General features: G+C 37.3%; 1 protein-coding gene across 2 annotated transcripts in view; it reads right to left on the bottom strand.

Annotated features, from left to right (window-relative positions):
- Positions 1–26,246, bottom strand: part of LOC140074786 (uncharacterized) — a 41,925-nt gene extending 15,679 nt beyond the window's left edge. Inside the window, exons 1-34 of one of the 2 annotated variants that reach the window (XM_072119957.1) lie at positions 26,133–26,246; positions 24,887–24,991; positions 24,601–24,629; positions 22,681–22,815; positions 16,357–16,378; positions 16,250–16,280; positions 15,925–16,006; positions 13,325–13,477; positions 12,865–13,067; positions 12,671–12,762; positions 12,422–12,528; positions 11,986–12,335; positions 11,799–11,902; positions 11,426–11,541; positions 10,420–10,605; positions 10,091–10,305; positions 9,689–9,786; positions 9,005–9,108; positions 8,481–8,657; positions 8,068–8,124; positions 5,578–5,777; positions 4,921–5,009; positions 4,696–4,814; positions 4,365–4,538; positions 4,021–4,226; positions 3,792–3,892; positions 3,491–3,603; positions 2,364–2,543; positions 2,077–2,279; positions 1,279–1,385; positions 1,076–1,191; positions 795–962; positions 495–694; positions 275–378 (exon numbers count right to left, since the gene is read on the bottom strand). In XM_072119957.1, coding sequence (XP_071976058.1) covers positions 275–378; positions 495–694; positions 795–962; positions 1,076–1,191; positions 1,279–1,385; positions 2,077–2,279; positions 2,364–2,543; positions 3,491–3,603; positions 3,792–3,892; positions 4,021–4,226; positions 4,365–4,538; positions 4,696–4,814; positions 4,921–5,009; positions 5,578–5,777; positions 8,068–8,124; positions 8,481–8,657; positions 9,005–9,108; positions 9,689–9,786; positions 10,091–10,305; positions 10,420–10,605; positions 11,426–11,541; positions 11,799–11,902; positions 11,986–12,335; positions 12,422–12,528; positions 12,671–12,762; positions 12,865–13,067; positions 13,325–13,477; positions 15,925–16,006; positions 16,250–16,280; positions 16,357–16,378; positions 22,681–22,815; positions 24,601–24,629; positions 24,887–24,944 — 4,399 coding nt within the window. In that variant the 5' untranslated portion in view covers positions 24,945–24,991; positions 26,133–26,246. The remainder of the gene's footprint in view (positions 1–274; positions 379–494; positions 695–794; positions 963–1,075; positions 1,192–1,278; positions 1,386–2,076; positions 2,280–2,363; positions 2,544–3,490; positions 3,604–3,791; positions 3,893–4,020; positions 4,227–4,364; positions 4,539–4,695; positions 4,815–4,920; positions 5,010–5,577; positions 5,778–8,067; positions 8,125–8,480; positions 8,658–9,004; positions 9,109–9,688; positions 9,787–10,090; positions 10,306–10,419; positions 10,606–11,425; positions 11,542–11,798; positions 11,903–11,985; positions 12,336–12,421; positions 12,529–12,670; positions 12,763–12,864; positions 13,068–13,324; positions 13,478–15,924; positions 16,007–16,249; positions 16,281–16,356; positions 16,379–22,680; positions 22,816–24,600; positions 24,630–24,886; positions 24,992–26,132) is intronic. The other variant, XM_072119958.1, reaches the window with a different exon arrangement.
- Between the last annotated feature and the right edge of the window lie 1,042 nt (positions 26,247–27,288).

Below are 27,288 nucleotides of genomic sequence, written 5' to 3'. Positions count from 1 at the left end.
CGATCGGTACTGGAATTTATTTGCACCAAAATTGCAACTTTTTCATACATCCACATCTGTATTTTAAAAATATATCCGGAAAAATTCTCACGCAGCTTATTTTGCTGGGCAATTGAAAAAGTCGCTAATTTAGGCAAAAACTTTGCAAATATAAGCAAAAAAAAGAGAGAGAAAATACTAAGATAAATGATCCCTATTGATCCCAAAGGAAAATGAAGTCCAATGGAAAGTTAACCCAAAAAAATTAGGTACCAAAAGTTACCAAAAAACATACCTTTGGTATTTTTTATGTCCATGTTAAACTTTTTAATTCCTCCATACACTGCTTTCTTTTGTTCATCATCCAATTTATTAAAGGATTTTCCGTAACTTCCAACACTACGTGATGAAGAACGAACATTGTTAGGATTGATAAGCAGAAACAAGTCTTCGTGGAATTTTCTCGAGAGCTGAACATACTTAACGCACAGACAAAAACAGTGACAAAAACGTACATGGTTTTTTGAGAGTCACAATCGCTGAATTCGAGTTCAGCAATATCGGTGGGAGAAACACTCTTGATAATAAGCTGTACGGCGTTGCCAAACCAGGATACAGATTCCCCTCCGGATTTAACAGCCGTAGATATTGTGTCCCAAACAGCAGTATAGATCGCCTTTTCGATGTTGGCATTTGGTAGTGTTTCGATGTTTTTCTAGAGAAGAAATGTCATACACCGTATGTAATATTAGCAACTTTTCTCCAGAAGACCACCTCTAAGAAGATAACTTGTCACAGCATATGTAAAATCTCACCTCTTTAGTCACAGATATACACTCATCCATAAAGCTAGAGACCTCGACAATGTCCCGTTTTTTAACTTCCACCAAGATCTGGATGGCTTTAAATTCATCACTGATAGCAGTGGTGTTAATTAATAGGTTGCCCAGTTGTTTTCCGGATAACTTGGTTACAACGTCATACTATTGAAAAATAAAATTTGAAGATAAAGTTCACAATTTGGTCAATCGAAACTACATCCTAAAGCGTTGGCTGTGTTCTGGCTACTGTATGTACCTTAAGACCAGACACCTACCACATTGAATTTACTGTAATACAGATTCAGCTCGTAGATTGTTGCATATTCCAAGAAGTCAAAGAAGATGTTCTGGACATAGGTTAAGCTGCTGGTGTATAAGCTTCCACAAACATCTACAGAAACAGGGAAAAAATGATTATAATTACATTTATCTATCAATTTTTCTTATTGTAGCTTATAATAAAGTGATATGTGGTTACCTGATTTTCCATTATATTGAGCTTGAAGGTATTTAATGATCATATTAAAAATAGCCTTGGAGATATCTTCGGAAAACTGGTTAAGGAAACCGCTGAGTGCCGAAAAGCTAAGGGGAAAGATATATAATGATAGCACCTTTACTCATCTGTGCATGCAATCATGGGACAATGACATTGTACAGTCTAGTTATTACTAGTACTATATGAACACAGCTGTTATTTGCTTTGTGTATGTCTGTATTATTTTAGCAATGTATAGTACTACATACCCTCTGTGTAGTACATATCCTGGTCTAGCACATGGTTGTGGCATTACTGTTTACAAAACATTGGGGGTGATTTATCTTTATTTTTGCACCTTTTTGGGGACTTTTTGAAATGGGCGTTAAAGTCAGTTTATAGTCACATCTTTTATTCCAGATGTGCTAAATGTCGCCAATTTATCTTTTCGAATTGTCTAAAATTTGCAACATTGTTTGGTGTAAAAAAAACTCCATACGAAAACATACTTGCAAAGAAGTGACTTGAGACATTCGTGCGACATTTTTGAGACATTTGTAGCAAATGTCGCAAAAAGAGATCAGAAAAAAAAGTGAAAAGTGAGATTGATAAATTAGCAAAGTAGCAGATGGAAAAAAAGACAGAAAAAAGTAGACAAAACAATCGGAGATAAGATAAATGACCGCCAATATGTTCTTTAACGTTCATATTAAATATGATAGTAAGTCATATGAGGACACCGGAATAACAGACTATATGGATCATCACCTGAAAACATATCCATGGTCTGCTACTTACATTGATTTGTAGGTATCACAGTTCATGGTCAGTGGGATTTTTTCAATGGTCTCCACAGTAATACCCGTAATGAAGTACTGGAATTTTACCCCAAACTGTGAAATCTGCTCTGATGTAAATGAGTTCATATTGGAGATTAGGCTTGTAAAGAGGAAGCTCATAGCTTCTTGCTTCACTTCACTTGTCATGTGTTTGACAGTGAGCTAGAAAAGAAAAGAAGCTTGTTATTGCTCTCTAGATAAGACTCATTCTAACCATCCTTTGAATGTAAAGAATAAAATAATTACCGATCCATAGGCTGCGTTGAACTCATCCAAAAATGTGTACAAATCGTCACTAGATACAACATTGTCTGATCCATACAGCGAATACAAAACTGTCATTGTTGTGTTCAAACTTTGCAAAACTGAACCTGTGGTGACAATCTCAACCTTCTGGGAGACACTGGTGCTGCTGATGATCGACAACTGGTTGTAAAAGAAATAGAATTTTTTAAGTTGATTTCCTTTTTATCGAGTTGTGGATACCCGTAAGATTCCGATGCATGTTTATTTACTTAACGTACCCACTTATAACCATAATAACTACAAGCGGTCCCCTACTTAAGAACACCCGACTTACAGACAACCCCAAGTTAAAGACGGACCCCCCTGCTCACTGTGACCTCTGGTGACCTCTCTGGATGTTACTATAGTCCCAGGCTGCAATGATCAGCTGTAAAGTGTCTGTAATGAAGCTTTATTGATAATCCTTGGTCTCATTACAGAATAAAAAATTTTACACTACAATTGTCACTGGATCTACAATGTTAAAATATACAGTTTTGAATTACAAATTCGACTTAAGAACAAACCTAAGGAACTTATCCTGTACGTAACATGGGGACTTCCTGTACTCAATTGTTATATCCCTAATATATGCATTAAACTGTATCAAACATTATCAATGTTGTCTAGGATATAATAAAGAACTTATAATGATCCTTCCCGTTGCAGTTGGCCTCTTTTGGAAATACAGGATGCAAAATCTGCAGATATCACGTCAACGTTCACATTTTTTTTTTATACCAACAGAGGCTACAAGTCAAAGGAGGAACGAGCTGGACAAGAGGTAAGGAGCTAGGTTCACGAACAATTGATAGACACAAACAAGGCCTTTGATATAAAGGAGCCACCACTTATTAGGTTCATTTTAGTGAATGCTAACTGTCACTTGTTTGGAGCTGTGTAATTCTTAGTTTCCCCTGTAGGGTACTGCCGAAAAACTAGGTTCCTCTAAATATTACAGCTGATCACTAAAGGACCTGAGTTAATTATTGAGAAAACCCATAAGATACAAAGCTTGCTTTCCTGTAGGATTCATATTTTATCATTATTATTATCATTATTATTATTATTATTGTGGAGTTACTTACAACGTCAAAATCGGGTTTTATCTGTACCACCTCCTTTATGGTAAGCAATGTAAAGAAGCTTTTGAAAATGGTTTCCACAAGCTGTGTTGACGTAGTTGTACTGCTTGCACATCCTGAAAGATACCAACTTAACCGTCAGCAAATGACCGTACATCAATGTTTTCATTTTTATTTTTCATTTAGTCTTTATATAGATAAATAATATAGCCCCAAAAATTCTGAACAATTTGTTTCTGTAGCTAATATGTGAAGGTTATTTCAACAAGACATAGAGAATATATTCTGTATGACAAGATTTTACCTTTAAGTGTTGGTCCCTGGAGAAGACCAAGAATCCATTTTGCAATGTCCTTCTTGGTACCTTCAGACATGCTTGAGAATCCTGTGTCCAATTGAGAGACTCTAGAATAAAGCATAATATGACAGAAAGGTCAATTATGAAGTAGAAGAATACAGCTACACCTAAAACCTAGTGGTAAAACTTAGTCTAAAAGACACCGCAAAATAACCATAACATTATGAACACTTACATGACCTCCAAAGTACTACAGTCTGAGATGACAAAAAGTTGCAGATTTTGCACGGTGATAAACTTAATCAAGATGAAAATTCGGATTTGGAACATTTGTTTGATTTCTTCATGGGTAAGTGATGCTATCTTGTTGTTTTTTTCTAAGAATTTAAAGTAAAATTCAAGCATGTAACTTCCCACATTGACGCTGATTTCAATATTTTTCTGGGGAAGCAAGCACATACCTGCATTAGAATTATTCATGGCCACCACACCATACAGATACCATCACAACACATAGTTCCACCTTAGAATAATCCAGTCCTGGTGAAGACTTCTCTGTAAAGTTGTTGTAAAACCTACCTTCTTGGCTGTTGCTGTAAATTGGGCAAAGGTCTTATCCACGCTCGCAAGTGAAAGTGTTTGCAGATGGTTAACGACTTTAACTGTGTTTTCATAACTTGTATACATATTGCCCACTACCATGAAGTCTCCAATTTGATTTTCAGTCAACAATTTAAAGACTCCCTCTTCATACTAAAAGAAAAGGAAATATTAGAAAATAATATTTGAAAATTGTAAGTCCCTTAAAAAAGTAAGGGTTGTACTAACCGATAGTCAACAATTTACTTATTTATCTCTATGATGGTATAATAAAAATGTAAAACAATAGTTCACTGAACGATACACTTACAGGGTTAAAATCAGGATAGTAGATGATGAGCTCTTCATATGTCATATCAACAGAGTAATTTCCAAAAGAAGTCTCTATATAGCTCACGGTGCTGTCCTGTGTATCAGAGCATTTTTTGCCTGACAGAAATACATCAAAAGCAAATGTTAATGTTAGACGTAATTCCAAAGGTGAGGTAAGTAGCTTTTGTAACTCTGAAACAAACAATTGGTTTGACCTATTTACCATTTTTCAAGAAGTTGATCAAGAAATCTGATACGGCTTGCCTGCTGTTTGGAACGGTTTCATCATAGGTTTTACTCAGTGCATGGACACTGTAACATGATTGGAAAATATTTACTTTTAGTATCGATTTCTCTAAACATAAATTCTATACATAATGTCGATAAAATTATGTGATCTCAGGGCAGTAGTATAGTACAAGATCTGTAACAGGACATCCAACCATGCCATGTGTCATTCGTAATTTTGGTATCAGCAGGCGGAAGACTTTTCTGTTGGGCACCAGGGTCTAGCCATAACTAAAGGCCAATTCTCATCCTTAAATCCTGACTCTACTATCACTACGCAGAATCCATGGCAGTCCATCCGTCTGATGTAGACCCTACTCATAATGGCAACATCCCTCTTCTTCATTGATTTGGAACCCTACTTAACAGTCCTATCAATGCTAACAAGCAGTAGTGGATAGATCCAAAAGAGGGGTGGGCACAAAAACAACAACAAAAATGTAGAAATGAGTCCATTTTGGAGGGCTCTGGAATATTGTTTTTTGCCCTCTGGTTGAATGCATGTTGTGCAATTATTCAAAAACTGTGTATTCTTTGGGAATGGGAGAAATCCTAAAAATAGAAAATTATCAAATATTTTTGCTTAACTTACAAAGACTTGTAGGAGTCACAATCAGCACTCAGTGGAAATTCTGCAAGGATTTTGCTATTCATCACAGTGGTTACTATGGACAGTCTTTTCTCAAACCACAGTTGGAAGTCGACTGCAGTGAATGTGGTAAATTTAGGTTGGATCTCATCGACAGTCAATTCCAACATTTTGTACTTCACCTCTTCAGTGAACTCCTCTACCTAAATGAAAGAGAAAAACATGTTCGAGAGACATTGGATTTTTCTTATTCCCCAAAACTGAAGATATGAGAAATTTTATTTGGTGTAAGAAAAGAGCTGGGGTCTCACGAGATACACAAAAAGGTTTATAGCACACTCTGGCATAGATCAGCTAAAGTGTAATCCCACATGTGCAGAGTAAATGGGAGTGTGTATGTATGTATATAAGTTTTTGTGTGTCTGAGTATACAAGCCTGTTTGAGTATGTGTATGTGTCCATTACTATCCTGCGCACTCCACGCTACAGAGTGTTTTGCTATTAAGTTGGTGTAAACACATATATGAACATGCCTTATTACTCTTCAGTGAATCTATATTGTATGTATTAGTCTTCCAATTGAACTCATTACGGAAGAACCCCTGACCAGCTTGCATCAAGCATTGGATTACCCACCATAACACACGTGCCTCTATTTATCAAATCTTATTTGATAACAAAAATTCCCCCAAAAATTTCAGTAGAAGAACCTGAGTTGGAAATTGTTGGATGTTTTTTTTTTACCATTAGTTCTGGCTTTTCATAGTTACTCAGACAATCCTTTCTCATCAGTACAAGGACAGTAAGTATTTTGCCCAAAAATCCATGTTTTCCAATGCAGGTGTTTGGGTGGCCAGTTCATCCAAGAGCCTATAGGTAGTCATTCACACGAAGTGAACACTTGACCTCTTTATTCTTTATCTTTAGACTTTAGTCCAATGTTCTCATTATAATAAATGTTAGAACTTAGGAAATACTTTAATATACTGATATGGAGTTACAGAAAAATATAGCAGCAAGCAATTTTTTTTGTAGTTTTAAAGTGTATTTTTTAATTTTACTCATATAACATGTTTACTGCAGATCTCTGATGTAAGAGAGTTGTCAACTCATTGGGGGAGATATACTAAGCCTTCTCCACTTCTAGCAAGGAAAGCATGTATATACCCCGTTTCTACTAGTTTGTGTTGATTTCCATCCTACCCCCCACTCCGAGACTATAGATTAAACCTCCACCAGTGGATCTCACCCCACATATACTAGCCAGTCGTAATTTATTCCCCCAGTGTGAGACGGCTTTTGTGGAAAGTGCCCAATAACCCAAAAAGTTATTTGTAGGGTAAACACCTCTTTCCCTCTTCTTGCATATTAATTGTCCATAATATTTGTTTAGTCCAAGCATAGCATTTACAGTTGACAGAAATAGGAACAGTACCAATGGCCGTCCCTAAAAAGTTGAGAACATTCCAATCAATGATATGATATGGAAGCCAAAGAGACATTAGTATGTGCATGTATCGGGTGAATTGCCAATGTCTACATCTTTGGTTTGCATAAAACAAGTAGGCATATCACTGAGGAACATATATACCGCCTCTTATGTCACAACTAATTATCTATTCGTTTTATACATTTTAATACATTTTTGGGGGATTTGTTAAAAACTATAGATTGTTTTAATTAATGCAGAACAAGTTTGTGTTAAATGTTAAGCCAATGCTTAGAAGCAGAGATTGATGTTAGGGGGTTATTTGTTGCCTATATCTGATGTTTTATATATTGTTTAGATGCCTTGAAATACTTCTGTAAACATATTTTACCAGTGAAACCCCAGTGAAACCCAGCATACCAGTTAGTTGTAAGGCTACCCATATTGACAAAGGACCAAGTCAAACAGGTTAGACAGTAAGAGCTTATTATACCATAAGGATGATTAATCCATATAAATAATGCATGCATTGATTTTCAGAGGCTGATTTACATAATTGCAAAGACATCTTTCCATGGGATAATTGCTTTGTTTTGAAGAAAGACACCAACCCATGTTTGCCAACAATAACTGATCATAAGGTGACCATTAGTTATTGTGAGATCAAACATTTGCACTAATTGTATTGCATAGATCGGAGATATGTAGAGAATTTCTTGTCATCAAGAAGGTGCAGGGCTTGTTAAAGATCTAGATACTTGCGACGTATCCTTATATCATTCATAATTGTTTTTACTGTCAAGAACGTTTATGATATGAACATCACTTCACTGACCAATGTTGGTAATCAGATTTTTAGGATCCGCCACGGGATCCTCATCTGCCCAAAGGACACTAACAAGCCATTTCATGCTACCCTCTTGCTTGAAAGAAAATTTCTTTACAAAGGTCTAAGTAGGAAATGCCTTCTTTTGTATCACTGTTACTCCAATATTGATACCATACAAAAGAACTAATAGAGAAAAATAGGCCCCAATGTGACACCTGATGAAACCTCCTCTTACCTGGAAAAGAGACCTCCTTCGTCTCCTTTTGGGAATCAGTAATTGTCGTCGTTTTTCCTATCAAAAGGTAGTATTTGGATGTTCTTTTTTTGTCAACTATATAATGTATATAACTTTGCTTTATGGCAAATTGCATTAAACCTGCCACTTCCCAGCATATACTACAGTAGTTGATCAACATTCTCACCTGTATCCCCTCTATTATAGTAATATAGGTGCTTGCTGTAATATTTTTCTATGTCTAAATCAGAGGGTAGAATCACCCAAAATCTTTTGCACATCCATCACTGATTTGTTTTTTGCTACTAGTTACCATCATTGTATTGAACAGAGAAAGGATTGCCAGGTAAAGCTGAAATGGCCCTCATAAATGTGAATCCAATAAACTTATCACAATGGCTACTAAATATTACCTTTTCATATTGAATAACAAAGTTGTCCCAGAAAGCACCCAAATTTGCAATCGCATCTGAACCAGTTGTGAGGACTTCAAACACTACTTCTATGTAGGAAACATTGCTGAGTGCTCCTTGCTCAGTCACCACTGCTTCTCCGATCTGGCTGGGGGAAAGATCACCTAAGGAATCAATCTGTGAAGAAAGAAAAAAAAGCAACAATATTGAAAGATCAGAGACAAACACAACCTCCTATCAACATCCTTCAATCCACAACCCGATGTTAGTCATCCTTAGATTGCAATTCTATATTTTTAACGAAAAGTCACCAGGCTCCCTCGTAACGTTGCTCATTGAAGAAGCATCACAATAACATGTGACAGAAAGCACCACCGTCTCCATGCTGTTACTGTAAAGACTCCTAGTCTATGAAGATGTGACAGTGATAGCTTTCCTTTCTTCATAAGGGATCTTTCGTTTGATGATAAAGAAGTTTACAATTTTTTAAAAATTTTACCGAGGACTTTTTCAGATGTTCTTACCAGTACGATGCTGGGATTCAGTTCCTTGATCACTTCATAAGAAACCTTCACCTTAAACTGCTTGAAGTTCAAATTCAACGAATCACCGCCACTGGTCAAACATTCTGCAAGAAAGAAGAAAACATTCAATGTTCTGTAGTTAAAGAACTGGGTCAGCAAAGTCATTTTTGTACCATTAGACAGCAGGTTAAGAAGAGTGGCCTCGAAAAGGACTGGGTCAGCAAAGTTTTAGGTAGCATGGTCCCCACTAGAACTTTGCATGTCATGTAATTCATCTGTTCAATAAATGCTTGAGCAATGATGTTCCATTCAAACAGAACATCGTCCTCTTCAGTAATTATCTGCTTCAAGTTCTTACAACCTAGACAAAGGTCACTTAGACCTTGGAATCTAATTGACACCTGCTGCACAAAGGGGTAATTGTATGTTTACACCTACATGGAGAAAATGAAGTAGAAGATACCCTTACCCCCTGAGGGAGGGAATATACCTCAGTAAATTCTAAAGTCAATGGACTATTCTGATCATTGGCAACGATTTATCTGCAGCCATATATCTAATGCCTGATACTTAAGTGAAATACATGAGACTTCATGTATAAATAGTTTAGACTTGATGGACCAATATCTTTTTTTCAACTTTATCTACTATGATGAGACACTCCATTTACATAAGATCACTTACTACTTGAGTCATTCCTCAGGAATCCTATGATCCAATTGGCAACATCAGATTTAGAGTCTTCATTCATATACCCAAAGCCACTGTCAAATCCTCCGACACTAAAGAGGAAGCAGAAGAATAAAATTATGTTACAGATTATAACTCTCCGTATCCCTTTTACAAAGCAACTCGCAACCATAGTTTGTATAGGGTAAAGATTTGGTGTCGAAAAATAAAAAAAGTAGAACTTGTTGGACCTACTGTATCTCACTATTTCCTAGCTCAAAAATGGCCTCTCCACTGTATACTTCAAAATGGAATTTTGATCCACAAATTTTTTACATTATACTCTACCGATAATACCATAAACTAATTACAACCAATAACGTAAAACTTTTCAACATCAAGTGAAATGCTACCTACATGGTTTGCATGTTGGAGCAGTCATCCACCACATTGTTGGACAGTACGGAAAGTTGTTTGATGGTAATTGAAGGCAGGACGGTGATCAAGTATTCATTATACCACAAGTTCCAATCGTTAGTGGTGAACTGGCTGAAATGTTCTTCCATTATTCCCCAAATACCTTGTAAGAACTGGTATCTAATCTTAACACTGACAATAACTTTGATATTGATCTGTAAAGAAGGAAGACACAAAGCCAAATTATGGAGAGAAATTCAAGAGGACTAAATATCGTGATCTCATGTAGCCAAGATTTCGGTTTTGCTGTCCTGTGAGGAGTCACTTACCTGCTTTAAAACTATACTTAATTGCATCATGAATAATTTTAAGTTGTTATATCCTTTGCTCTTCAAGGATGTGATGAGAGCCGACATTTGTGTCTCAGAATCGGCTGTAGACTCAGATGTTAGTAATTTGGAGTGTATGATAAGATCAATAGTCTGGTTTAGGTTCAAGTACTCAAGACTTGTATACTAGGGAGCAAAGAGAAAAGAGATGCAGTTAATGTACTTGGCGATACAAGCTGATGATAACGCATCTCTAGTGAGGGTGTTATATATGGTTTGGGACCATTATTGGTTTTATATCAATATTTTTACATAAAGCTGTTATTTAATGTAGTTTCTGTACTTCAGTGTACTGCACGACACAGTATATTTGCTATGTAACGTGAGCACCATAATGTATAGTGTTCAGAATCAGACATAGGTTTGAAATGATGGGGGAGATTTATCGAGCTGCCTAAGAGTAAGGCTAAATTCACACACACTTGTGCTCACAGTACCGTAGCTCAGCGGGCACACATAGCCGTCAGGGAGGAGGGGGGGAGGGGCCCCTCACCCCTGCCCCACTCCATAGAGAAACATGGGGCATGGCACCGTATTCCAGGGAAAGATAGAACATGTGCACGTGTGTTGCACCAGACAGCTCCATACGGCACTGTGCGCCCATTGCCAGCCTAAGGGGGATGTATATCCAACGTACACATGTCAGCCGTATATACGCCCCCCAACGGCCGCGTGAATGAGGCCTTAGAATGTCATTAGGTACCTATGGCAACCAATTACAGCTCCCCTTTAAAATATTCATGCGCACTAGTAAAATGAAAGCTGAGCTGTAATTGGTTGCCATGGGCAACTAAGCACATTCTTACTCTTAGGCAGCTTGATAAATCTCCCCTAATATGTTTATTTATACACCACATGATGATATACCATAAGGTGTGTTCATGTAAAGAGAACATTTTTTTTTTAATTCTGAAAAAAAAAAATTTGGTTAAGAAAAAGGACTTACACCATCAAAGTTTTTATTGAAAGTGATCAACAGAGAATAAGAAAAGTAATTGATTGATTTTCCAATGTTCTGCAGCAACCACTGTGAACTTGTAGTACCATAGGTACAGGCAGATCCTACAGAAATAGGAAATTGTGGTTTATTATAAGCATGCTTGGGATTTAACTTCTTTGAAATGCAAAAATAAAATAACGTTCAAGCCAAAATTCAACTTTAGCTCGGAGATGAGTGTTCCTTCTATAATCACTACATGCACCATCCTTTCTGGAACCGATAACAGAGGGAACAAACACCACCCGGCCTAATCCATATATGGCAAATATTTCCAATCTTAATGGAATTTCTGAATTATGTAAAAATATATAATCTGTACCTGATTTGGATGATTCAATATTTAAGAATTTCTCTCTGTGTTCATCCACTGCTTGTTGGATTTCACTTGGTAGATCGTCATAGACAGTATCAATGCCTTGGAAACTGTAGGAGAGATGTACCGGTTAAAGGATGGTGCTCACAGTAGGATCAAGTATAGGAAACGGTAGATCTCAGGTTTAACTTACATTATCTGATAATCTGAGCAATCCTTGAGGACCAAATTATCAAGGATAACGTAATTGATACCCTTAAAGATGTAGCTGGATTTTCCTTGGAAGAGCGCCTTTAGACTTGGTGTACAAAGAGGGTCTTGAGCAGACTGGGCCTTTGTCAGTATGATGGTCAACAGGGAGGACAAAATCTGTACATCGTAGTTTGAGTCTGGTAAGTTAGTAATAAAATCGTGCAAGAAAGTAATGTTTTTGGTCTCCAGCAGTTGCAGAACAGATGAAGCGGATTCAATGCTGGAGAAGGCATTGGACGTAATGATGTACTGGGTCAGTTGGAAGCTAGTAAAAACATCGATGGCGGATCCCTGTGAACCAACACATCACGTGTTATCTTATTACATACAATTACACATTAAGTAGAGTCATACGTGACCTTACATCTACAACCTACCAGGTCTTCACCAGGAAAAGCAGAAGTCAAGACATTGAAGTTGATATTGTCGATAAAGCTCCTGTAGTAGACCTTGATGGATTCTGATACTGTTGCTTTTTTGCAATCTTAAGAGGCAGAAATAATACGATTAATCAAATCCCCTGTGACTCAACTCATTTGCATATGTCATTTATTAACATTATTAGTTATGATCACCCTCCCCCAAAATATCTCAACACCCCACTGGTAGATTTCTGTCAAACTCACCATGTGACTGAACAAATCCAGTGATCCATAAAGCAATCTTTTCCTTTTTATTTTGGTCGAATTTGGAAATAGCTAAGTCCAGGGCGTTAACCCTGTAAAGTGAAAGACAGTCAACATTTAAGAAAATCCATAATTTCGGCAAAAAAATCAGTCTGTAGTATATGGAATAGGACAGAGAGTTACATTGCACTTACACGGCCTCGTATTGGTCACATGTCCATGGCAAGGTATTCATGCAATCCAAAATGTCCGGGTTTATAGCAGGAATTAATGGGTATAGCGTCTCCTGGAACCATTTAGCTAGGAAACCTGCACTTACAGTTTCTTTACGTAGATTTTCCCACACAGCATTTAACAAGTACAGCCTGTTGTCATCTGTTATAGAAGAAGAAGGAACCTAGAAAGCAAAATTGCATGTAAATAATGATACACCTATACATTTACTGGGTCAGTCCCTGATAACTACATGGTTCGAGCATTGCACTACATGAAGCTTTCCCCATGTAGCGCCCCACAAACTACATCTAAAGCTAAGATAAGCATAGGCAATGTAAATGTTTGTAGCCCATGACTTATCATGTAAAATTCCCCCTTCAATGTATCCGAGATATGTTGCATCTAGGTAATTTCCCATGTAACAATAATTGCACTTGCCACGTTGTTGAGTTGGCTCAAAACAACCCCGAGGAAATCAATGCTCAATTGTGAAATGATGAAGGAGAAGGACTCCTGGGAGGTGACAGCATTTGCATTAGAATAGTAGCACTTCAAGATTTCAGTAATGGTGGCAGCCGAAAGTTCTGTAAGCTGCGGATAAGAAACATAACATGAAGGTTATTTGGTTGCTTTTAGGCTAAATTCGAAATCAATACCCTTTTCATGAAAGCAGTATTATAGCAGTTATATTCTTGTACATAGGGGCAGTATTATAGTAGTTATATTCCTGTACATAGGGGCAGTATTATAGCAGTTATATTCTTGTACATAGGGGCAGTATTATAGTAGTTATATTCTTGTACATAGGGGGCAGTGTTATAGTAGTTATATTCTTGTACATAGGGGGCAGTATTATAGTAGTTATATTCTTGTACATAGGGGGCAGTATTATAGTAGTTATATTCTTGTACATAGGGGCAGTATTATAGTAGTTATATTCTTGTACATAGGGGGCAGTATTATAGTAGTTATATTCTTGTACATAGGGGGCAGTATTATAGTAGTTATATTCTTGTACATAGGGGGCAGTATTATAGTAGTTATATTCTGGTACATAGGGGGCAGTATTATAGTAGTTATATTCTTGTACATAGGGGGCAGTATTATAGTAGTTATATTCTTGTACATAGGGGGCAGTATTATAGTAGTTATATTCTTGTACATAGGGAGCGGTATTATAGTAGTTATATTCTTGTACATAGGGGGCAGTATTATAGTAGTTATATTCTTGTACATAGGGGGCAGTATTATAGTAGTTATATTCCTGTACATAGGGAGCAGTATTATAGTAGTTATATTCTTGTACATAGGGGCAGTATTATAGTAGTTATATTCTTGTACATAGGGGGCAGTATTATAGTAGTTATATTCTTGTACATAGGGTGCAGTATTATAGTAGTTATATTCCTGTACATAGGGGGCAGTATTATAGTAGTTATATTCTTGTACATAGGGGGCAGTATTATAGTAGTTATATTCTTGTACATAGGGGGCAGTATTATAGTAGTTATATTCTTGTACAAAGTTGGCAGTATTGTAGTAGTTATATTGTTGTACATAGGGGCAGTATTATAGTAGTTATATTCTTGTATATAGGGGGCAGTATTATAGTAGTTATATTCTTGTACATAGAGGGTAGTATTATAGTAGTTATATTCCTGTACATAGGGGGCAGTATAATTTTAGTTATATTCTTGCACATAGGGGGCAGTATTATAGTAGTTATATTCCTGTACATAGGGGGCAGTATAATAGTAGTTATATTCTTGCACATAGGGGGCAGTATTATAGTTATATTCTTGTACATAGGAGCAGTATTATAGTAGTTATATTCTTGTACATAGGGGGCAGTATTATAGTAGTTATAGTCTGGTACATAGGGGGCAGTATTATAGTAGTTATATTCTTGTACATAGGAGCAGTATTATAGTAGTTATATTCTTGTACATAGGGGGCAGTATTATAGTAGTTATAGTCTGGTACATAGGGGGCAGTATTATAGTAGTTATATTCTTGTACATAGGGGGCAGTATTATAGTAGTTATATTCTTGTACATAGGGGGCAGTATTATAGTAGTTATAGTCTTGTACATAGGGGGCAGTATTATAGTAGTTATAGTCTTGTACATAGGGGGCAGTATTATAGTAGTTATATTCCTGTACATAGGGGGCAGTATTATAGTAGTTATATTCCTGTACATAGGGGGCAGTATTACAGTAGTTATATTCCTGTACATAGGGGGCAGTATTATAGTAGTTATATTCCTGTACATAGGGGACAGTATTATGGTAGTTATATTCTTGTACATAGGTGGTAGTATTATAGTAGTTATATTCCTGTACATAGGGGGCAGTATTATAGTAGTTATATTCTTGTATATAGGGGGCAGTATTATAGTAGTTATATTCTTGTACATAGGGGGCAGTATTATAGTAGTTATATCCCTGTACATAGGGGCAGTATTATAGTAGTTATATTCCTGTACATAGGGGGCAGTATTATAGTAGTTATATTATTGTACTTTGGGAGCAATATTATCGGAATGGTTGTCTTGTATATTAGAGCAGCATTAAAGTAGGTTCTAATATATAAACTTATTGAACCACATTTATCAAAACTAGTGCAGTCTGTACTAGGTGCAGTTGCCTGTGAAGTGTGCAGAGGGCGCCAGATTAATCAAAACTAGCGCACAGTCTTCATGATTCTGGTGCCCCCTGCACTGCTCGATAAGTGGCGCCATTTTTTATTTGGTGCACTTTGTTCATGCTGCAGAATTGTGGTGCACGGTCCAACTAAGTCCTAACAGCCTCCTTTAGGTGACATTTTTTCTGTCTTGTGGGGCACAGAGCAGCCGCGACACAAAACTGTCGCTGACACTTTATAAATACATGTACATGCAGCTTGCACATTCTTTTCAGAAAACTGGAGCAAACACTTTAACAAATTCGGGCTCTCAATTTTTAATGTAATGTACATTAATTTCTCCATTTATATAAGTGTAAAGAAATAGAAATATACAAAGATGAATGAAACCTACGTTGGCACAGCCATACTGTAACATGGAGTGTGAGCAGACAGCAGACAAGTCTCCACCTTTAAGCGCAGGAATGAGATCGGGGCTGCGGAAAAATCAAAATTAGAATCTTTGCAAACATATGTATGTGAGAATGTCAAAAAGTCCAATACTTTTTCACTGAGGTGGAAATGGAAATGATCAGCAACAGTCTGAGATTTTGTTGAGTTTGTATCCATGAAGCCGTCTATCTAATTATACAGGATTATGTAATATGTAATGAAGTGTTTCATTATCATGTATCAATGAAATAAGTAAATGTTCGGTGTGTGACATCTACTAAACTCACCTTCCAGATATTGCGGCACAGACTGCTGCACCTACAGACAGATAAATACAATAATTAGATATAAACGCTGTAGTAGTAACATTTATACTATAAGTAGTAATACTTACGATTTTCTGTATAGGAAGGACACTAAAAGCAAAAGAAAAGGATGCTGTTAGAAGATGATAACAAATGATATAACATTAATTTATCATCTATCTCATATCTGTTTATCTCTTATCTATCTATCTATCTATCTCATATCTATCTATCTATCTATCTCATATCTATCTATCTATCTATCTCATATCTATCTATCTCATATCTATCTATCTATCTCCTATCTATCTATCTATCTATCTATCTCATATCTATCTATCTATCTCCTATCTATCTATCTATCTATCTATCTAACTCATATCTATCTATCTATCTCCTATCTATCTATCTATCTATCTCATATCTATCTATCTCATATCTATCTATCTATCTATCTCATATCTATCTATCTATCTCCTATCTATCTATCTATCTATCTATCTATCTATCTCATATCTATCTATCTATCTATCTATCTCCTATCTATCTATCTATCTATCTATCTATCTATCTATCTATCTCTCTCATATCTATCTTCTATCTATCTATCTATCTATCTATCTATCTATCTATCTCATATTTATCTATCTATCTATCTATCTATCTCATATCTATCTATGTATCTATCTATCTATCTATCTATCTATCTCATATCTCCTATCTATCTTCTATCTATCTATCTATCTATCTATCTATCTATCTCATATCTATCTATCTATCTATCTCATATCTATCTATCTATCTATCTATCTATCTATCTCATATTTATCTATCTATCTATCTCATATCTATCTATGTATCTATCTATCTCCTATCTATCTATCTCATATCTATCTCATATCTATCTATCTCATATCTGTTTATCTATAACCTATCTATCTCATATCTATCTATCTATCTATCTATCTCCCTCCTATCTATCTATCTCCCTCATATCTATCTATCTATCTTTCTATCTATCTATCTATCTATCTATCTATCTATCTCCTATCTATCTATCTATCTAGATAAAGGAAAGTCCAGAGCAGCACAGCAATTCTGGTGGGTGCACAGACCGTAAGTCCCCAGGCCAAGGGACTGTAATATAATTTGAGAAAGAGGCAGCACTCCGTAGGTAGTGTCAAAAAACAAAGTGGGTGTCTTTATTCCATAAGCGACGTTTCAGCTCCTTGCGAGCCTTTATCAAGCATGGTGAATGTGGCCAGCACACAAACATATAAAGGCCAACAATGCATTTCATTGGTTAATACAGGTTGTGAGAAAAATGTCTAACAATTGATTATTATACATGTGTCAATCCATAATATATATACATGTGCAATACAGAAACTGTTATATTATGCATACAGTAAAAATGCCTAGTGAACAGTGCAAAATATGCGTGTGTATCAAAAGAATAAAAACAATGGTCCACCAATCAGCTTACGGATCCTCCCACATCTCGGCACTTTCATTCATAAAATTCGGTGTAATGATGTCTCCTGCTGTGTTCAGGCGCGAAGTTTGTCGCTCCTACAGGAAACTCTTAGTGTTCGGTGTTGGTAGTTCCGCGCTGCACGGAAGTCACCTGAGTGCTATGCTAATACCGTCCTCGGGAAGTCAGCGCATGCGCTCAAGAATTATGTGGACCAGCGGCCATCTTTGTTAAGGGTAGTGTTACTCCAGACCATGTTCGATGCCAGCGACATATATATGGACATCCGGGATTTTACATTGACCTACACTACTGAAATTAAGCGCCAACTGAATGACGCCACTGTTTACAAACATGTTGTCTGTGATCCAAAATTTGAATTACAACGCCGTATCTCAAGTATTCTGGATTCGGCAAAAGCAAGAGGTACTATCAGTGACAGCATGCACAAATATCTTACAGTCCTGAACCCACGTACACCTATTTTGTACACGCTGCCCAAAATACACAAAAATTTGGAAAACCCACCGGGGAGACCAATTGTGTCGGGGAGGGGTTCGATCACATCTAACATAGCCATCTTTTTAGACCAGGCCCTTAGAGAACTCTCCACCAGGGGACAATCACATATACGTGACACGACTGACTTCTTGTGCAAATTACGCCAGATTCATTTCCCAGACACTTCCCAAGCGACATTAGTTTCATTCGACGTGGTTTCACTCTATACCTCCATCAATCATCAGATGGGTCTTCAATGTGTCAAGAAACAACTACAAAATTCTAACTTCACGACGCAAGAATCAGCGTTCATTCTTGAGCTTCTAGAGTTAGTTTTACATAACAACTACTTTTTGTTCGGAAATGATTTTTTTATACAACTAAAGGGAGTGGCAATGGGGGCCAATATGGCCCCCACATATGCCAACATTGTCATGACCACACTGGAGGAGGACTTCGTCTATGTGTCCCACCACTTCTCTAAAGTCATGAGGTGGTGGCGATACATAGACGATGTCTTCCTCCTGTGGACTGGCAGTCTTGAACAATTGACAGACTTCCACACATATCTCAATACCATAGACAGTGACATCAAATTCACCATGGTACATTCACAAAACTCCCTACAATTTCTTGATGTACTGGTCGAAAATACACCAGCGGGAATCTCTACAGATGTCTTCATTAAAGCCACTGATAGAAACACCATACTACATTTTAACAGTAGTCACCCGCGCCCAATGCTAAATTCGCTTCCATTGAGCCAATTGTACAGGGTCAAACGCATATCCAGTGACCACATTAAATTGGAGAGAAACACAAACCAAATGTTAAGAAAATTTAAACAAAGAGGTTATCCACAAAGAGTCCTGACTAATAATAAACGAATCCTGGACACAAGGAACAGGGAGGAATTACTAATCCCCAAGCCTCGGTCTAACCAACAACAAAGAATCCCATTCATCTCCACATATAGTGATAAGAGTAACGAAGATAATTAAAAAACACTGGCACATACTTACGAGTGATCCAGCGGGGGTACCAGAATTTTGTAATCCCCCTATTTTTTCTTACAAGAGAGCCAGAAACATTAGGGATCGGCTGGTTAAGACCGACATAGGCCCATCTAAAACACTCACACAGAGGGGCATCTGTGGACCAACACGGAAAGGCAGTTATCCATGCCGAACTTGTGTCAACTGCTCCTATGCCATTAAAGGAGATACCTTCACACACAATGGGAAACAATACAAGATCCGGCACTATTTAGACTGTAACAGCGACTTCGTTATTTATCTTCTCACATGTCCATGTGATCTCAAATATATTGGGGAAACAACGCTAGACTTCAGAACAAGATTCACACAGCATAGATACACTATCCGCAAAAGAAGAAATGACCTACCAGTAAGTAGGCATTTCACTGAGGCAGGACACAAAGAAAGAGATTTGAAATTCAGAATAATCGATCACATCCCCCCCCTCAGAAGAGGAGGAAACAGGGAAGTGATCTTACGCAAAAAAGAATTACGATGGATACAGACACTAGGGACACTTCAACCCAAGGGTCTCAATATTGAATATAATCTTGGGAGCATTATATAGGCTCAATAATGGTTAAATTCTGTATTTTTCTGCATAACCTACCTATTAATCCAAACAATAGAGTGATGCTGGTAAGGAGAGAATACTCCTGTGGCAAGTCATTTTAATATGTTCTACATTATAAGTTTACTAAAAAAATTTTTTTCTTGTGTTTTTTCTCTAGATCAGTTAAAAGAAATGTAAACCCCATCGGCCTAGGATCCGAATTCCCACAGGTCTCGTGCACAGTTTGACGATATAAGGTTCACACTCTTGTTGATGTAGTATATGTAGTTCCCCTCTTCTTTTCTCCTCTTGTATGTGTTAACTCCGATTTCACAGTACCACACGAGATGGCCTAGACGCAGGACGGGCGGAGGTCTAACCTGGCGAAGCCATTTCTCCGGATGGATCGGTAGGACACCGAGCCTTGTGGGTGACAGTCCTACAGACTGCGCCAACACAGGGCTTGTGAGTCCGCACACGGAGTCCAGGGTGGTGCAAGCACCACCCAGGCTCTCCGACATACCTGGATCCTGGAGAGGTGATACGCCACTTATCTCTGTTGCCATGGTTTCCGTGGCATCCCGGATGTCCATATATATGTCACTGGCATCGAACATGGTCTGGAGTAACACTACCCTTAACAAAGATGGCCGCTGGTCCACATAATTCTTGAGCGCATGTGCTGACTTCCCGAGGACGGTATTAGCATAGCACTCAGGTGACTTCCGTGCAGCGCGGAACTACCAACACCGAACACTAAGAGTTTCCTGTAGGAGCGACAAACTTCGCGCCTGAACACAGCAGGAGACATCATTACACCGAATTTTATGAATGAAAGTGCCGAGATGTGGGAGGATCCGTAAGCTGATTGGTGGACCATTGTTTTTATTCTTTTGATACACACGCATATTTTGCACTGTTCACTAGGCATTTTTACTGTATGCATAATATAACAGTTTCTGTATTGCACATGTATATATATTATGGATTGACACATGTATAATAATCAATTGTTAGACATTTTTCTCACAACCTGTATTAACCAATGAAATGCATTGTTGGCCTTTATATGTTTGTGTGCTGGCCACATTCACCATGCTTGATAAAGGCTCGCAAGGAGCTGAAACGTCGCTTATGGAATAAAGACACCCACTTTGTTTTTTGACACTACCTACGGAGTGCTGCCTCTTTCTCAAATTATCTATCTATCTATCTATCTATCTCCTATCTATCTCATATCTATCTATCTATCTCCTATCTATCTATCTATCTATCTATCTATCTATCTATCTATCTATCTATCTATCTCCTATCTATCTATCTATCTATCTATTTATCTTCTATCTATCTATCTCCTATCTATCTATCTATCTATCTATCTCCTATCTATCTATCTATCTATCTATCTATCTGTCTATCTATCTATCTATCTATCTATCTATCTCATATCTATCTATCTATCTGTCTGTCTCATATCTATCTATCTATCTATCTATCTATCTAGCTCATATCTATCTATCTGTCTGTCTCATATCTATCTATCTATCTATCTATCTATCTATCTGTCTCATATCTATCTATCTATCTATCTCATATATATATATATATATATATATATATATATATATATATATCTCATATCTCTTTATCTATCTCATATCTATCTATCTATCTCATATCTATCTATCTCACATCTATCTATCTATCTCCTATCTATCTATCTATCTATCTCCTATCTATCTATCTCCTATCTATCTATCTATCTATCTATCTCCTATCTATCTATCTATCTATCTATCTATCTATCTATCTATCTATCTATAATATATCTATCTATTTATTTTCTAAGAAAATAAAGGGAGCACTGTCTCCAAACTTCTGATAAGAAGGGGTTCAGCACCTCCTGTCACAGCCTTTTACATGAAAAAAGGAAGGCAGCAGTCCAAGTCTCAGTAGAAATTTGAGGAGAAGTTTATTTCACGTTCAGCAACTTTTGAGCATACGACACATTTGTCATGCGAGTGTTTGACAAAGGAGACAAAAGCGTTATACACCAAAACATTGCTGCACATGAAAGAAACTTCACCTAAACTATACTATCTCATATCTATCTATTATAGATTCTGTCCCACACGGCTCCTCCAGGACAGTGATTCTACAGATGACTGGGTAAGACCTTGCCTTCACACATCATAGCCATTCTGGCTAGGCAGCTTACAAGATAGCGTTATCACCATTTATAAAAAACTTACTCTCTCTCAAAGCTATCGCTGATACTAGTCCTGTTTAGAACACATGTTTCTATAGCAGTGCTTAGGCTCACACCTACCCAGTCTATTGTTTAAACCAAACAGGTTTTTACTTACCCATTATCCCATCTGTCTGCCGTCAGCCGTTCCTTCTGTTCTGTACCATACCACCCATGTTCTTAATATCATTTTAATTGTCTGTTTTTTGTCATTTTTATGACGGTGCCACCTGGTGGTGGCATCGCCTATGTTATTGTGCATATGTGCTATAAATAAAGACTCACAATTTGTATATATTCTTCTAGTTTGTCCTCTTTTCTCTCTCCTATTGGAGGGTAAATGTGTTTTTCTGCTTGTATTCTGAGGACTTTTAAAACTAGGTGCGTAATCACACACAGGGGTTTTACTTTAGCCGCTCCCCTTGGGACCGTACAATTGGCCTCCAGATATATGGGGTAAAGAGTCTTCACTTTCCCCAAACATAACCCCTTCACCTGTATCCAATTATTGTTTTCAGGACGTAAGCCTAGACACGGCTTATTTCGGTATGACCCTAAAAATGGCTGAACAATTGAGGTATACCAAGATGGGACACTTACTTTATTGGTGCTGATAACAGATCCCACTGTTGTACTTGATTCAAATACTAAAGCCACACTAGAAGGGGCTGCTGTAGTTGTAGGGGCTGCTGTAGTTGTAGGGGCTGCTGTAGTTGTAGGGGGTGCTGCAATTGTCTATAATAAAGAAAAATAAAGCAAAGTCAAGAGCAAGTCAGACACATTTTTGTGTTATGTTAATGTTGTATTGTGCTACTGTGCTCACAAGTGACACAATCAAACTGTGCAGGAACAGTAAGGACCACTTTGACTTGTAATTAAGGCTGGGTAGACCCAATCGGAATATTGTTCAGCGGGTTAGGACCCCACAGGTGCTGGCACCAATCACAGGTGTCAATCTTTTAAATGCCACTGATGGTACCGATCCCAGCTGTTACCAGCGGGGGTGAGACTAAACCCAAAATTCTGGACAAAGTCCAAGTTCATGTTTGGGGCCCATACCCGTAATATGTATGGAATGGATGATACAGGTCAGGAACAGTATATACTACACTTTATGCAGTATCTATGGTATGTTATATTTCAATTTATGGAAAGGTCTTCATTAATAGACCCAGCCAGTGTCGGACTGGCATGTGTTGGGCCTACTGGAGGTGGTGATCTTGGGGGCCCACCCTTCAACCATAAAAAAATCATATGATGTAGGATGTCTCATCAAAAAAGGTATAGTAATCTATAATATTGGAAATTGTTCTACATGAAATAGATCATAATATCCAATGATTACTCCATTCACTTTGATAAAGATCTTTGGGGCCCATTATAAAGTATAAGAACCTGGAGCCCAACGGAGGATTCTCTGATGCTCTGGTGGGCCAGTCCAACACTGGACTCAGCTTAAACCCTTCCCCACCGCTGGCCCCATATAATAGTTTTGGTTACATTTTTAGCTTGGGGCAAAAAATCATCCTGCACTCTGTGAGCGCAATGAAGGCATCTCAAGACTGAGCAGTATTTACAGAACGGGTGTGGTAAATTCCTTGAAATTTCTTTCTTTTGCTTTGTTACCCTGAGGTGTAATGAGTTTTGTTTTTTACAATTAATTCTTTTTAACACAAACATTCTGGAATGACGCCTCTGGCAAAAGACAATGTAACGGGTGGGAAAGGGACAACCTTTATTGTGCCATATTGTAGATAATTTTTTGATTTTAAAGGGAACCTGTCACCACGTTTTTCACAAAAACAACTACCGGCAGCTTCCAATAGAGCCCTAGTAACTAACTGACACCTTCTTTAGCTAAAAATTTTTTCCCTCCATGAAATCAGAGTTATACACTTCCCCGGTATTCAGGGATATCTATAGCGGGTTGAGGTGAGCTTGGCCTCCTCGGGTTGAATCCAGCAACTCATCCCCATGCTTTCTCAGCCTGCAGCAGTAATGTCATGTGACCAGAGTGACATCACCACAGGTCCTCTAACCTGAGAACATTAGCAAACTGTACACCATGCACATATCTCATCACATGAAATCTCAGCAACCTGCAAGGAGGATGGAGAAGATTAGAAGTCCATGGAGGCTGCCATGATTTAATTTGGTCAGATATGTGCATGGTGTACAGTTTGCTAATGTTAGGAGACTAAAGGACCTGAGATGATGTTCACCTGGGCAGATTACATTAGGCCACTCCACCCCCCCACCCCCCACCCCCGACTCAGTCTAGATATCCCTGGATACCAGGCAAGTTTATAACTCTGATTTTATGGAGATGGGAGGGAAACAATTTTTAGTTAAAGGAAGGGCGTCTGTTAATTAATAGGACTCTGTCAGTAACTGTAGTTATGAAAAAGTGAAGACTGAGCAACAGCATCATACACAACCTATTGTTTTTAGACATAAGTTGAGAATTTTATTTTTAAAAATACTTTTTAGGAAACGTTACGATGTGCACTTGATACTTACAGTTGTCTCTTCTCCTTGTGCCCCTTGTTCTAAATATGATAAAAATAATTATATTAATTTTTTTATATATTTTTTTTAATTACAGCATAATTTAGAGCATGTTTTATATTGTCTCTTGCGTTATTCTTCATTATACCTGATATTGAAGACTTTTAATCTCCTATTTGAAGCTATTATTCACTTATACTGTAGCTATTCTGCATACATATACCCCTGCATAATACAATATGTAAGGTAGAGTCCCAAAAGTCAAAAACACATGATATACAAGAGCTCAAGTACATACCCGAAAGCAGGAAGCCTGCTATTATAACCAAGACAGATATCACCCCTTTCCTCCCCATGATTCCAGACACCTGACTGTCCGGTGCCCTCTTTGGTTCCTTTCTTTCTGTAGATGAAATATAATTATAATTACCATAATTATGTAAATGACTCTAGGGAAAATATATTTAGAACTGATCATTAAACCTAACATCCTCAGATGGCACTATGTAAAAACATATTTTTTTCACATTGCGAGTTAGAGAAGTTGTAGAAAACTAAAACTACAATTATCAATTAAAGAGCTTTGGACCATCGAAATTTTTTAGAAATGTCCCTTAAGAATAGGAAGAATGTTCTTATGTTAGGACCTCCAGTGATCACTTGTGAACTGTAAGGAAATCTTGCAGTAAGTGTTTAATTTCCCTACAGTGTCACCTCTGGTGAGATTAAGTATTACACATTGTCTATTAAGATCAATGGGTTGTTTGTGTAATGTAGGGTAAAACAAGTCCTTCAGAGTGGTAGATGGTCTTTTGGTCCTGGTAAGTGGTCCTATGTCGAGTACCCCCTCAGTTTTTCCTTCAGGTCTTTGAAAAAGAGAAGGGCAGTAATGTTCCAGGCTTTTAGCTAAGAACCCAAACATCCATGTTCTGTTCTTAGGACTTCATTTTAAGATCCAACACTCATTGAACCATAATGTGTATATTGAAACAAAACAACTTCAAAATGTTGATTATGGTTGCAAACTTTATCAGCTATGGGTAAGTTTTACATATGATAGAGCCATGTAACATATATTATTATTCTATGAAATTATATAGTGATCTTATCGTAGAACATAGAATTATAGAATTGTGTACAATAATAATATTCTACATTATTATTCTATAAAGCTCTATAATGGTCTTATAGTAGAGCAGCGTAAGAGCCTTGTTATAAATGTTATACTATACATATCAAATAAAATATATATGATTCAAAATATTAAAGAATAGGTTCACAGATAGCATGCCATGCTAACCTACATGAAGCTATTTCTAGGAATACGTAGTATCAGTTTGGTAAAACATACACATAACTTTCCAAAAAGTCAATTATCCACTTGTAGTGATGCAACCAAATGACCATTAATATGATAATTGCTATAAAAATCTTTTTTAAATTGAAATAATGAAAAACTAAATTTTTAAATGTCATCTAGTTGCTGTAGGGTCCATCTGGCTATGTACTGTATATACATGAACTGAAAGCTCCTTATCACTTACTGTGTCACGTCTATGCACCTGTCCTTGGAACCATCAGTTGAACAATGGTGACAGGTCTGGATGGAGGCAGTACTTATAGCCTGTCTTAAGGCTCAGCTTTGCAGGTGAGTTATGCTGCCAGCTATTTGGACAGCAGTCAAAGGACCCAGCCCACATAGAGGCAGCTCCGTGTGTCATTGCATTCCATGCATGTGTCCGTAAGATATATCAGAGGACATTCTGTGGCCTAAGGTACATATCTCTGTCCCTACCCAATACCCTAGGGGTTAAAACGAAAGGTCACTTCAATAAAGTAGAGCACAACATTCTAAACTAAGGGAGAAAAAAAACATTTCTGTGCTTAATTATAAAAATAGTAGAACAATGTATTCATGAAACCTCTCCAGAAGACCGTCCCCTTACTCTGACATGTACTGTGGATGATGACCATCTTCATTGAGAAGATCAGTCTTCTAGAAGACCATTTGTCAATGCTTTACTGTGTATTCATCTCAAATAAGTCTCATTCTGGTATCAGTTTATTAATATAATTTTAAAAGATAATATCATTGAATTATCAATTTTATTGTCCTGTGTCTTGGCATTCTTGATTGTAGGTGACCTTTTTCCTGACCAGTAACCTGGATCCATTTAACAAACATATCTATTCTTTGGGTCAGTATGATCACAGAGATACCAAATTTATATAGGTTTTATTACATTTTAATACATAAAAATGTTTATGTTTTGTACAATATAGGAATTTTTCTTCCTTTCACCAATACTGACACAAACATGGTTCACCACCGGGAGTTATCTTTTTTATGTTTTCATAGAGAAGGCATTTTGGAAGGTGCTTTACCATGTTGATGATAATACTTGTTTATTTATTTATTTGTGTTTTAGGAAATTAGGGTGATATTATTTTTTTTTCTGTTTTCAACCTTTGTTTTGTATTTTTAGACCCCCTAGGGCAGTGGTGGCGAACCTATGGCACTGGTGCCAGAGGCGGCACTCGGAACCCTTTCTGTGGGCACCCCGGCCTTCACCCCAGAATGAAGTTCACCAGACAGAACTCAAAGAATCTTCCTGCAGAACCTTCCTATCATGATAGATGAATATGCCCTCCTCCTTTCAACTGGGTTGGTGTCCTTGGGAGGCTGAAGGATTGAAAGTT

The sequence above is a fragment of the Engystomops pustulosus genome, chromosome 8 (assembly GCF_040894005.1).
Source record: "Engystomops pustulosus chromosome 8, aEngPut4.maternal, whole genome shotgun sequence".
Taxonomy (NCBI): domain Eukaryota; kingdom Metazoa; phylum Chordata; class Amphibia; order Anura; family Leptodactylidae; genus Engystomops; species Engystomops pustulosus.
This window is presented reverse-complemented; position numbering and strand designations above follow the sequence as displayed.